Consider the following 13,800-nt stretch of genomic DNA (forward strand, 5'->3'; position numbering starts at 1 on the left):
AGAGGGTGCAAAATTACAAAATGCAGGAGAGTGGGACATTATGTGTCTTTCTGCCATTATAATGACAGAAAAGACTGATATGAAGTGTACCAGCACAAGAAAATCACCGGAGCACTCTACGCTGTGAAAAGCAGTAGAAAATGGCACTAGACTGAACATGTGACTGCCTCATGTAGGATGAAGCTATGGATCCTGGGTAAATTTATGCATTTACCCTCCTTCAGTTTTTTTGCAGTACACAAAAAAAACGGAAGGCACACGGGTGACAAACAGATGACATACGGACCGTCTACGGAACGGAAACGGATGCCGCACGGATGCACCCGTGAAAAAAACAGACCGTTTTTTGCAAACCGCAAAAACGGATCGGTCGTGTGAATGTAGCCTTATTCTAATCTGCCGTTTATAAACAGCAGGCAGAAATAAGTGAATAGCGCCCCCCAGCGTCAGAAAATCTCCGGGGTTTCAGGGGTAGCTGAGACCCTGGAGATCATGATTCAGGCTGGTTTGTCCGGTCCCCGCTCACGTGATCACCGGTATACACCGTATACCGGTGATCACGTTACAGTAAATGATAGCGCCGGTAAAAAATTATTTTATCTCCCATCTGGCATGAACAAACATGTCAGATGGGAGATAAATTTCCTCCCCGGTCCCCCGGTGTCGCCAAAGTGCCCCCCCATGACCCCCTTCCGGAAAATCCAAGATGGCCGCGCGCACAGCAGCTCGCCGGCCGCATTCACCCTACTCCTCTGATTTCTGTCGCATGTGCCATGACACATGCGACAGAAAACTTCTCCCCAGGCCCTGCCAGGTCACCCCCTATAACCCCACCGGTGTTCCCCGGAGTCCCACGGTACCTGTGCAGCGTTGATCCCCTGCGGCCCTCTCCTTCACAATAGACGCTGCCGCATGCCGCATGTCAGCTCAAGTTCCTGTGTTCAGACACAGTGAGTGGTGGTAACCATGCATCTGTAAGCTACTGCAATGCCCTGCTCATGAGGTAAGGAACATAGTTGATCAGGAGAGCTATATACTACATTTCCAAATGGCGGTATTTGCTTTTATAGTTGCCCTGCTGAACGACTACCAAATATGAGAGTCCATTTTACGCCTCAAGAAAACATGTCTAAATAGCGAGCTCTGTTGTTTAGAATTCATTCAGCTGGATAACTGGACTTAAAGGGGTATTCCATCTCCAAGATCCTATCCCCAATATATAGTAGGTGGAATAGCAATAATATCAGAAAATACCAATATTTGGAAATGTAGAATAGTTCTCCTGATTAGGCATGCCCTTACCTCATGAGCAGGGCATTGCAGCTTTGGTAGCAACAGTTACGACATGGACTCTGCTGCTGTGGACCCGAGGAGAGTGGGTGCAGATTCATTGCACCCACGCTCCTCACATGGAGGGTCTGCACTCCTAGAAAATGGGGGATACGTTCCCTGAGCGTGTCTCCCCATATTCTAGACGGTCCAGAGTCATCCTGGGACCCCTTTATTTTTTTTCCTTACAATAAATTGTCGGGTTTATACATAGAGACAACCGTGGCATAAATTTTGAATAAAAATAATCTTTATTATAATCATATTAAAATTGATACAGCAAGTGAGTCCTCAAAAGGGTTAGCTGGACTGCTGGAGTAGGTCAATAACAGTAGTTGTGGATAGTTTACATCACAAACTGCATACAAAATGGTCACAATTACTAACTAATAAGAGTGTAATACAGTAGTTTGTACATAAACTCATACTATACTTTCCTATTAATATTATTTGGTGGTCATGTACCCCAACTAACAGTTATTAATTGCGATCACAGTTTTAAATATCATATATCCATGGTCATTGTGGTGTAACCAAAGCTTCGCCCATGCGGTAAGGAGCAGTAAGTAGTCAAAGCGGCATTGCCATAACTTGTAAATTGTCCCCAGCTACAGCAATACTACCAATATATCACAATAGGTCCAAACAACCACTTGTCCCGTGTTAGTTAAGCTGCTGGAATTAGGTCAACAGCGGTAGCCTGTGGACAATCCACACCATGTATTTCATGCAGAAAGATCAATTCTGAAACATAACTATCAAGGATGTAATACAGTAGATTGTACATAAACTCATACTGTAATTTCCTATTGATACTGTTCGATGATGATATACTCAAGCTCACAGTTACCAGTTGCAATCACAGTTTTATGTATCAAGACCATACAGTGATTACAGTATAACCAAAGCCTCGCCCATGTGGCTAAGGACAAAAATAGTCAAAACGACATGACCATAGCCTGTAATCTATCCACAGATATAGTAAATAAACACTACTGACCACATCACAGCAAGTCCAGGCAAACACCAGTCCCTACGCGCGTTTCACCTCTTCTTCAGGGAACGTCCGGAATTACAGTATGAGTTTATGTACAATCTACTGTATTACATCCTTGATAGTTATGTTTCAGAATTGATCTTTCTGCATGAAATACATGGTGTGGATTGTCCACAGGCTACCGCTGTTGACCTAATTCCAGCAGCTTAACTAACACGGGACAAGTGGTTGTTTGGACCTATTGTGATATATTGGTAGTATTGCTGTAGCTGGGGACAATTTACAAGTTATGACAATGCCGCTTTGACTACTTACTGCTCCTTACCGCATGGGCGAAGCTTTGGTTACACCACAATGACCATGGATATATGATATTTAAAACTGTGATCGCAATTAATAACTGTTAGTTGGGGTACATGACCACCAAATAATATTAATAGGAAAGTATAGTATGAGTTTATGTACAAACTACTGTATTACACTCTTATTAGTTAGTAATTGTGACCATTTTGTATGCAGTTTGTGATGTAAACTATCCACAACTACTGTTATTGACCTACTCCAGCAGTCCAGCTAACCCTTTTGAGGACTCACTTGCTGTATCAATTTTAATATGATTATAATAAAGATTATTTTTATTCAAAATTTATGCCACGGTTGTCTCTGTGTATAAATATTATATAAGTGGTGTTTTGGCACTTTAAAGGAGTTTGAGGAGTGACCTTAAGTTAAATAATAAATTGTCGGGTATCTGACATTACAAACTGCTGGGCTTGATGTCAGGTGACCTTACAGCTAGTGTCAACCCCATTTATTACCCTGTTTGCCACTGCACCAGGGCACTGGATGAGCTGGGGTGAAGCGCCAGGAGTGGCACATCTAGTGCATGCACTTCTGGGGCGCATGCGGTCTGCTATTTTTAGGCTGTGAAGGGCCAATAACTATGGCCCTTCCCACCCTGAGAATACCAGACCACAGCTGTCCGCTTTACCTTGGCTGGTGATCCAATTTGGGGGGGACCCTACTTTTTTTTTGTAATTATTAATATTTATAAAATAATTATAAAAAAGAGCCTGGGGTGAACTCCACATTGGATCCCGAAGCACGGTAAAGCTGCCTTTTCAGGATACAGCCGTCTGCTTTACCCTAGCTGGCTATCAAAAATGGGGGGACCCAACGTCATTTTTTTTTTAACTATTTTTTTAAATAAAAAAAATGAATGGGCTTCCCTGTATTTTGATTGCCAGCCAAGGTAACGCCATGCAGATGGGGGTGGCAACCCGTAGCTGTCTGCTTTATCTGCGCTGAGAATCAAAAATACCGTGGAGTGCTAAGTCATTTTTTTAAAGATTTATTTTTACAGCACTGTGATGTCCAGCAATCAAAATACAGGGAAGCCCATTTTGTTTTTAGCTATTTAAATAAATAATTAAAAAAATATATATGGGCTCCTGCTGCATTTTTTGTATTGCTAGCTAAGGGTAATCCAAGCAACTACTGGCTGCTAACCCCCACTGCTTGGTGTTACCTTCACTGGCAATGGAAAATCCAGGGAAGCATTTTTTATTTTTTTTGCCAAAAAACTACAAAAAAATGACGTGAGCTTCGCCATATTTTTGTATGCTAGCCAGGTACAGCAGGCAGGTACGGCTGCCCCCAACCCCCAGCTGCCTATTTGTACCCGGCTGGGAACTAAAAATATAGGGAAGCCCTTTTTTTAATTATTTAATGAATTTCATGAAATAATTAAAAAAAAAACAAACGATGTAGGCTTCGCCCCATTTTTGTGTCTAGCCGGGTACAACTAGGCAGCTGGGGATTGGATCCACAGCACAGGTTAGCCCGAGCTTTCTGGGCCCCTCTGCTGTGAATTGCAGTCCGCAGCCGCCCCAGAAAATGGCGCTCTCATAGAAGCGCCATCATCTAGCGCTGTATTGGCGCTTCTTTGAAAGTGCCATTTTCTGAGGCGGCTGCAGACTGCAATTCGCAGCAGAGGGGCCCAGAAAGCTCAGGCCAACCTGTGCTGCGGATTCCAATCCCCAGCTGCCTAGTTGTACCTGGCTGGACACAAAAATATGGCAAAGCCTACATCGTTTGTTTTCTAATTATTTCATGAAATTCATGAAATAATAAAAAAAAGGGCTTCCCTTTATTTTTGGTTCCCAGCCGGGTACAAATAGGCAGCTGGGGGTTGGGGGCAGCCCGTAGCTGCCTGCTGTACCTGGCTAGCATACAAAAATATGGCGAAGCCCACATAATTTTTTCAGGGGGCAAAAAACTCCTGCATACAGTCCTGGATGGAGTATGCTGAGCCTTGTAGTTCTGCAGCTGCTGTCTCTCTGTATGGAGGAGAGCAGACAGCAGCTGCAGAATGACAAGGCTCAGCATGCTCCATTCACTAGTGTATGCAGGAGAGCAGACAGCAGCTGCAGAACTACAAAGCTCAGTATACTCCATCCAGGACTGTATGCAGGAGTTTTTTGCCCACCAAAAAAATGACGTGGGCTTTGCTACATTTTTGTATGCTAGCCAGGTACAGCAGGCACGTACGGCTGCCCCCAACCCCCAGTTGCCTATTTGTACCCGGCTGGGAACCAAAAATATAGGGAAGCCCGTTTTTTTTAATTATTTCACTTATTTCATGAAATAATTAAAAAACAAATGACGTGGGCTTCGCCCCATTTTTGTGTCCAGCCAGGTACAAATAAGCAGCTGGGGATTGGAATCCGCAGCACAGGTTAGCCCGAGGTTTGTGGGCGCCTCTGCTGCGAATGGCAGTCCGCATCCGCCCAAGAAAATGGCGCTTTCATAGAAGCGCCATCATCTGGCGCTGTATCCAACTCTTCAAACAGCCCTGGTGATGGTGGCTTTGCTGGGTAATAATGAGTTAATACTGGCTTTGTTTTACTAGCTAGTATTAAGTCAGAGATTCTTAATGTCAGGCACGTTTGACCCGGCCATTAAGAATCTCCAATAAACGGTTAAAAAAAGACACCACAGAGAGAAAAAATACTTTAATAGAAATAAATGCACAGACACATTAGAGCCTCCATGTTTATTACTCACTGTCAGCCCTCCACGATCCATGGTCTTTTGTCTTTCTCGTTCAATACATGCAGCTCTGCTCCATCACTGCTGCATGGGGGAAGACGCTGCTTCCCGTGCAGCCTTCACTCCGTGAGTGATCAGTGCTGCTGGCTGTTAGCGGTAACAGCGGTAACGCTGACAGACGCATTACCATAGCAACGGTGCTCCGATCATGTGATTCCCGGAGCCGCGGTTAGCGGTGACGTCACCGCTAACTGCATTGCTATGGCAACGGTGATCTCCGTTAATGACCGGCTGTGTCAGCCGGTCCCTAACGGAACGTTGAAGCAGAACGGGGAGTCGACCGTGTGCTAGAGCATGTCGCCGGTACACGGCGATACACAAACGTGCACCGTGTACCGGAGAGTGCAATGACAGGACCTAGCACAGGTCATGACGTCAAAGCCATGTGACCAGTCTGTAGCCAATGAGATAATAGCCACGTGACTGGTCACATGGCTATTTTGACGACGTCACGGAAGGTCCTGTCAGTGCTGGTTATCGGGAGGACGCAGCGATCATCGGAAGGAATAGCGACAGGAGACAGAGTGCAGAACGCATCGCGGGCACCGGTAAGTGTTACGGCAATGTTTATTAATTGTATGTGTACATTTATAATGCGTTTTTATGTGTTTGTGATTGCCTCCCATTGTTTCCTATTGGTTCGAGTGGTTTGCCGAACCGGTTCGCCGCACCGAACTCGAACAAGACCTCGGTTCGGCGAACCGAGCTCGAGCCGAACCGCGGCTGGTTCGCTCATCTCTACTTATAACCAACAATGTTTTGTGTACTGAGCAAATCATCCATCCTTTTTTTAAAAGCTGTTATAGTATCTGCCATTACTTCCTCTTGTGGTAGGGCAATTCACATTCTGGCTGCTCTAACTGTAAAGAACCCTTTCCTATTTAGCTGCCGGAATCGCTTTTCTTCCACTCGCAGTGAGTGCCCCCTGGTCCTTAGTATTGTCTTTGGAAGAAATAAGTCATGTGCCAGTCCTTTATATTGACCACACATGTATTTCTACATATAAATGAGATCTCCTCGGAGACGTCTTTTTTCTAAGCTAAACATATCTAACTTTTTCAACCTGTCGTCATATGGGAGGCCTTCCATTCCTTGTAGTGGTCTAGTTGCCCGCCTTTGAACTGACTCTAACTTCTGAATGTCCTTAATAAAATGTGGAGCCCAAAACAGGATCCTATATTCTAGATGTGGCCTTACAAGTGATTTATAGAGGGGTAACAATATGTTGGTGGGGAATAGTGTGTAGATACGAGCACTAGGCTGAAATTGTCCTGCCCATTGTGCACTTGTATCGTCATCTACATATAATCTATAGGCACGGATATAATATACGTACTCGATGTCTGTGCACCAGTTGGGCAGTCTCATCCATTTGATTTCAGTTCTGTAATAGAAAACAGTAAATACATGAGATCTCGTGTCATGATTCATTGCACACTATATTACAATCCATACATCTGATTACAGAGAATCCGTCACCGGGTTATTGACACCTAATGTAAGAGCAGCAAAGTCAGGAGACAGACATTATGCCTTTATTAGCTCAATATCTCAGTACTTACAGAGTCAGGTGTATATCCTTTATTTTCTTCTTTTCCTCTTGGATATGACGTTCCAAATTTTGTATGTCCTTCTTTCTATAGTACATGGAAAATAAATCTCATATTTAAATCTATAAATATCAGTAATTATTATGATGTTCATCCGCATTAGTGACCATAACAAATTTGGCTAAATTGCTTCTCCCCTTCTTCCCCCATCCTAGGTACTTTCTATGCCAAAATGTTTACATTTTACTATATGCCACTGTTAAAGGGGATCTATCAGCCACTTTTTGCTATTTAATATGGAAACAGCATGATATAGGGTCAGAGACCCTGAATACAGGGATGTATCACTTAGGCTATTTGCGCACTCTCATTTTTGCCGCGTTTTTGCACATTTTTGGGTGCAGTTTGTCTTAAAAGTGCATGAATTTCCTTCAATAGCAAAGGCTATGAGATTTGCAGCTTTTTTTGGCTATGTCTTTGTGGTGACCACAAAGATGCAGCATGTCAATTCTTTTTGCGTTCTTCACCCATTGAATGTATTGGACAAAAACACATAAAACAAAAAGCACAAAAAAACCTCACAAAAACACATGCATTTTTTATGGATTTCTTCCTGTGGGTGCGTTTTTGTGCATTTTTTGTGGCATAAATGCTGCATCTTTGTGGTCAGAAAAAAAGGCAGCGTGCGCACATAGCCTTTCTGGGCTGATTGCGGTACTTCCCACTGTTTTATCAGCAGGAGCTTATCACTAGAGGACTAGTTGTCTCTTGCCATGTAGTCCTCCTGCTCTATATAACCTAACCCGAACACTGATTAGCAGCTTTCTGTTAATGCACAGTATGCAGAAAGCTGCTAATCAGTGGTGTACAGACGAGTTTAACTCAAAACTTGGTGACAGTTTCACTTTAAGGAGAATTTCTCACCAGGTTTTTGCCACCTATTCTGATAGCAGCATAGTGTAGAGATGGAAACCTTGCTTACAATAACATGTCACTTCGTGGGCTGCTCGCTGTAGCTTTGATAAAAATCACTGTTTTATCATAAGGAAATTATCACTGAAAGACTAGTAAACCTGCTGCCATGCAGTCCTCCATCTTCTTTAGTTTTGTGTAACTCTGCACCCACCCCTGTTTCACAGTCTTTTGCTTATACACAGAAAGCTGTTAATCAGTGGTGTGGATGGAGGTATACAGAACTCAACATTCTGAGAACTGATAGATCTGCAGCTGATAAAATAGTGATTTTATTAAAACTGCACTAAGCAGCACAATAAGTGACACATCTCTGGAATCACTGTTTTAGATGCGGTAACAAACATAGTGTTTCCCTTTACATGCTAAAACTGTGTGCCATCAGCTACCAAAAGAGGGCGCACTTCCTGTATGGGGATAAATAGAAACCTAGATTAAGCTGGTTTCACACTACGTTTATTTAACATCCGTCCTTAACGTTATTTTAGCAGAAATACGGATCCTGCTTTTACAGCAAATAACGTATGCAAACGCATCTGTTATTTTGCAGGATCCTGTCACTGGATGTTTAGGGGCGGGCATTGGAGTCATGTGATCGGGAGTGAGGGGAACTAGACTGGGAGGAGGCTTCTGACAGCTGCAGACGCTGGTAACCAAGGTAAACATCGGCCTTGGATACCCGATATTTATCTTGGTTACGAGTGTCTGCAGCTGCTAGGAGCAGGGCTGCCTGCACACGTAACCAACGTAAACATCGGGTAACTAAGAGAAGTGGTTACGCGATATTTACTTTGGTTACGAGTGTCCGCAGCTCTCAGGTGGGAGAGAGAGGGAGGGGAGGAAGGGGGAAAAACAGAGATAGAGATAGAGAGGGTGAGGGAGGGAAGAGGAGAGAGAGACAGATCACGCGAGACTGGTTCTGGGCATGCTCAGTACTTTCTGGGCATGCTCAGTACAAAAGCAGGATCCTGTCTATCAGCATGCCAGCGTTCACCTGCGTTTGCGTGCTGTTTAGTCAGGATCCAGCAATTTGCAGTATTTGGACGCAGCTCAAAAACGCTACAAGTAGCGTTTTTGAAACATGTTAAAAAACTGCAAGTCGCTGGATCCTCACTATAACGCACGCAAACGCAGGTGAACGGATGTTAACGCGAGTCCATTGCAAATGCATTGAAATGAAAACGCATTTGCACTGGATCCGCTTTTCCGCTAAAAAAACGTTATGGACGGATGTTAAATAAACGTAGTGTGAAACCAGCCTAAGAGGCAGAAATAGACAACATGACCCAGCTTCTCTTTGCATATTTTCCTTTTTAAAATTTATAATAGATAAAAACTGGTAGCAAAAAATATCAATATTGTAGTTATTTTGCATTTTGTGTTATGCAGCCTTCATGTATTCTAAAACACTGCAGGCTGCTCAGTCCTGTTCGGTGGGAAAACTGTCAGGTAAAATCTGCATAGTATATACTGGCGTATAAGACGACTTTTTACCCCCTTAAAATAATGGCTACAGTGCGGGGTCGTCTTATACGCCGGATATACACCTGGGTGCTGTAGTGCGCCGCTCCACTCCGTTTCACGCTTGGATTCTGCCTCCATAGCGACGAGGGAGGAACTTCCTGTCACTGCTGCTGAATGGCAGAGCGCTGGCCAATCAGAGGCAAGCAGCTCTGCCTTGACGTCAGCGCTCTAGCAGGGAAGTTCCTGCCTCGTCGTTATGGAAACGCGATACACAGCCCGGCCCCGTACTGGTATATCATACAGCATATACAGCGGATATATAGGGGATATATAGCAGGGGGCCGCACTGTGTGAGGAGGTGTTTTTTTTTTCACTGTCCAGTATAACCAATAGGATTAGTGCAGTAACGCCAGATTCCCCTCGCATCCATGCAGGGACATTAATGAAGAGCTTACATGCTGGTTTCTTGGCCCGGTGACTCCCCCGCCCCTGCACTAATCCTATTGGTTATACTGGACAGTAAAAAAAACACCTCCTCACACAGTGCGGCCCCCTGCTCTTAGCATACTGAAGCATACTGAATACCGTATGTATCACAAGATGTCATGCTATATACAGTACCTGCATGTCATATGCATTTGAATTAAAATTAACATGTTGCAATCAAAGCAGACTTTTTTTCATTTGGGAGCGGGGTAGTCTTATACAGTGAGTATATCCCAAATTCTATATTTTTAGGGCAGAAGTTGGGGGTCGTCTTATACGCCCAGTCGTCTTATACGCCGGCATATACGGTACATATTCCTATAGCAATTATATGTCCTTTCTTTCTAAAAAAAAAAAAGCCATATTACAATATTGGTCCATGTGGGTTTCCTCCTGGTACCTTTTTAACAATTTAAATAATTGTACTATTTGTATCCCATAAAGACTACTATGGCATCTGTGTACTGTAAAATATGATACATGACTGGTACCCAATAACATATTTGCACATATTAGATCATTACATTTCTTTACTTACAGCATTTTGATGTTTTTAATTATTTTGTTGCATGTCTCCACCAATATTTTTTCCTGTACAATATCAGTGTACAGCCTATAATACATAGAAAATATATCACTGTACATGTTAAGCAAGGGTTATTCTATAACTTTTTGTAACTCTAGTAATTGATTTAAACTATTAAAAGAGCCGTCCCATAGTAGTTCTCCCCTCTCCACAGCATAGGGAGTGCTCTACTGATTGCTGGGAATCTGTCCACTGGACCCTCCAGCTCTGAGATGCCTCTATAGGATGGAGCGGAGTACACGTATGCGCTCCACCCCTCTGTACAGTAACTATGGGACTGGTGGAGATGGCCGAGCGTTATATCAGGCAGGTTACATACTGACAATATTATTATTATTTATTATTATTATTTATTATTATAGCGCCATTTATTCCATGGCGCTTTACAAGTGAGACAATATAGACTCTTACCTGCGGTTGACGCCTGCAGATGAAAAACAAACAGTTTAGAATTAGATTTCCTGAAGCTTTTAATAAACGTCGCTCAGATTCGTTCTATGACTTATTATTCAATATTCACACATTTTCTTTCTCATCTAATATCATTAGTATGCCGCATCCGATTGTCATCTTCTTAATGGTCCGTCCGTCCATTTTTACCATCGGCATATTATCTGTTTCTATTGTATACAAAAAACTCTGATGGAAGTTTCCCCAGTTTTTCCCAGTAGTCAGTCAATGGGTGATATTGGTCCGCAAGTCGCCCCAAAGCTGACATGTTACCAGCTCCATAGACTATAAGGGCCAGTGATAAATACTGACAGCACCTGGTAGAGAAAGGAACGTGACTGAGCCCGGACTTTATACCGTTATTGTCCAGAGAAAAAGAAGAGAAGTCCAGCGCAGTCCTCAAGCTGTGAAATAAAATCCAACGTTTATTTGGTACATTTCCATTAAAAATATATCGGTGTGCAGGGGGATTTTATCAATCTAATACCCCATCGAACTACGCGTTTCGACACATAGTCTTAGTCATGTTCAAATGAGGTCCTGGATGTTGGTTTCCTAAAAACCACGCTCACACCCATGTCAATCACAATCATGTGTGCGGTGTTTCAAAACTTGACAGCTCAGAGCAGCCTTATGCACAATCCTAATAGAAAACACACAAGGAGTGAACTATATTAAAAAATTAAAAAATATATTAATATAAACAGAAATAAAAATCATTCATATATAGAATAATATAATTAATGTATAGAGCTGCAGTTTTGCTGATTTTATGTAAGGCAATTATTAATCTTAAATCTTTATTATGAAAATATTATTATAAACTTTATAACTATATATATACACAATATTTTCCAAGTGCAAATCTGCAGTTCTATCCAAAAACCACATATTTCAACAATTATTTGTATCAAAATTAGATGTATTAAATATTTCATTATTGCCATCTTTAAAATTATGGTATCAAAAATATATCCAGAAATATATCTATTAACGCATATGGTAACTGCAGTATTCCAATATTAATGGAATTACCTTATGGAGATTTGTTATTACCTAAACTTCAGATTATAGCTAATTCATAAGATTGAATTCTTCTACTTTAGGTCTGCATATTGTATTCTGATAAAAAGACTTCTGATTGTTCAATCTGGGAATTATTATAAGTATTTTTCTAGATATATTTCTGGATATATTTTTGATACCATAATTTTAAAGATGGCAATAATGAAATATTTAATACAACTAATTTTGATACAAATAATCGTTGAAATATGTGGTTTTTGGATAGAACTGCAGATTTGCACTTGGAAAATATTGACTGTATATATTTATAATTTGTATAATATTTTCATAATAAAGATTTAAGATTAATAATTGCCTTACATAAAATCAGCAAAACTGCAGCTCTATACATCATTTATATTATACTGTATATGAATGATTTTTATTTCTGTTTAGATTTTAGATTTTTTACTTTTTTATATTGTTCACTCCTTGTGTGTTTTCTATTAGGATTGTGCATAAGGTTTTTCTGAGCTGTCAAGTTTTGAAACACCGCACACATGATTGTGATTGACATGGGTGTGAGCGTGGTTTTTAGGAAACCGACATCCAGGACCTCATTTGAACATGACTAAGACTATGTGTCGAAACGCGTAGTTCAATGGGGTATTAGATTGATAACATCACCCTGCACACCGATATATTTATAATGGAAATGTACCAAATAAACGTTGGATTTTATTTCACAATTTGAGGACTGCGCTGGACTTCTCTTCTTTTTCCTTGGATTCTTGGCAGCCAAGCCTTCTGTGCACTGGGTGAACAAGGAGCGGTGGACAGCAGGATCGGTAAGCTGAATTTTCCTTCTTCTATCCGTTATTCTACAGAGACTCCTTACACAATGATCAGATCTAATCTGGCATTCAGATTCCAGCTGTCACTCCTAAAGTGCAGGGGCGTTAGCTCTGCAGCGGCCAACCAGGTGGCCCACGAGTAGGGAGAGTAGCTCAGTCTTCACTCATCACTCCCCACCTGGAGTGCAGGGGCGTTCACTCCGCAACGGCCGACCACATGGCCCGTGAGTGGAGGGATCGATTTCGTCTTCCCCAATCACTCCCAGTCTTGAGTACAGGGGCGTTTCCTCCGTAGCGGATGACCACATGGCCCGTGAGTAGAGGGGAAAAAAAAAAAAATCAACTCAGTCTTCCCTGATCACGCCTCATCTGAAGTGCAGGGGCGTTCCCTCCGCAGCAGCCAACCACATGGCCTGTGAGTGGGTGAGAATGGCTTCTTCGTCCCTCATCATTTCCTGCCTGGAGTGCAGGGGCGTTCCCTCCGCAGCAGCCGACCATGTGGCATGTGAGTGGGTGGGAATGGCTTCTTCGTCCCTCATCATTTCCTGCCTGGAGTGCAGGGGCGTTCTCTCTGCAGTGGCCGACCACGCAGTTCGTGAGTGGGGGGGTAATTGGTTCAGTCTTCCCTCATTACCCCTCTCCAGCTGTGCGGAGCCTCAGTCCCCATGCTGCACAGGGTGTGGAGGGAGTGCAGCTAGATGAGGAGCATGTATATGTTTAGAAAGGGAAAAGAAGCTTGTCCAGCGCTATGGATAAGGATTATTCAGCCAGGTAAAGTTTCCAAGTTTTATTACCGCATGGTTTCCATTACAAAAGGCATTATAGCAAGGTCAAACAAAACTCCACATGTGGAGAAATAAGACAAAACAACGACGCGTTTCGGCTACTAAGTGTAGCCTTTGTCAAGTAATGTTCTTTACACTGTGAGTCCTTTTTATAGTTTTAGGAAAGTCTTTCAGTATGGCAGGTGTGATTCTCCATCAGTCAGATTAACTG

The 13,800-nt window shown here is 42.5% G+C and overlaps 1 protein-coding gene across 1 annotated transcript in view; it reads right to left on the bottom strand.

Annotated features, from left to right (window-relative positions):
* LOC142295380 (uncharacterized) overlaps window positions 1-10,518 on the bottom strand; it is a 65,553-nt gene extending 55,035 nt beyond the window's left edge. Inside the window, exons 1-3 of the mRNA XM_075338486.1 lie at window positions 10,448-10,518; window positions 7,000-7,074; window positions 6,774-6,821 (exon numbers count right to left, since the gene is read on the bottom strand). Of these exons, the coding sequence (XP_075194601.1) occupies window positions 6,774-6,821; window positions 7,000-7,074; window positions 10,448-10,452 (128 nt within the window). The 5' untranslated portion in view covers window positions 10,453-10,518. The remainder of the gene's footprint in view (window positions 1-6,773; window positions 6,822-6,999; window positions 7,075-10,447) is intronic.
* Window positions 10,519-13,800: the final 3,282 nt, after the last annotated feature.

Source organism: Anomaloglossus baeobatrachus, chromosome 3 (assembly GCF_048569485.1).
Source record: "Anomaloglossus baeobatrachus isolate aAnoBae1 chromosome 3, aAnoBae1.hap1, whole genome shotgun sequence".
NCBI lineage: Eukaryota > Metazoa > Chordata > Amphibia > Anura > Aromobatidae > Anomaloglossus > Anomaloglossus baeobatrachus.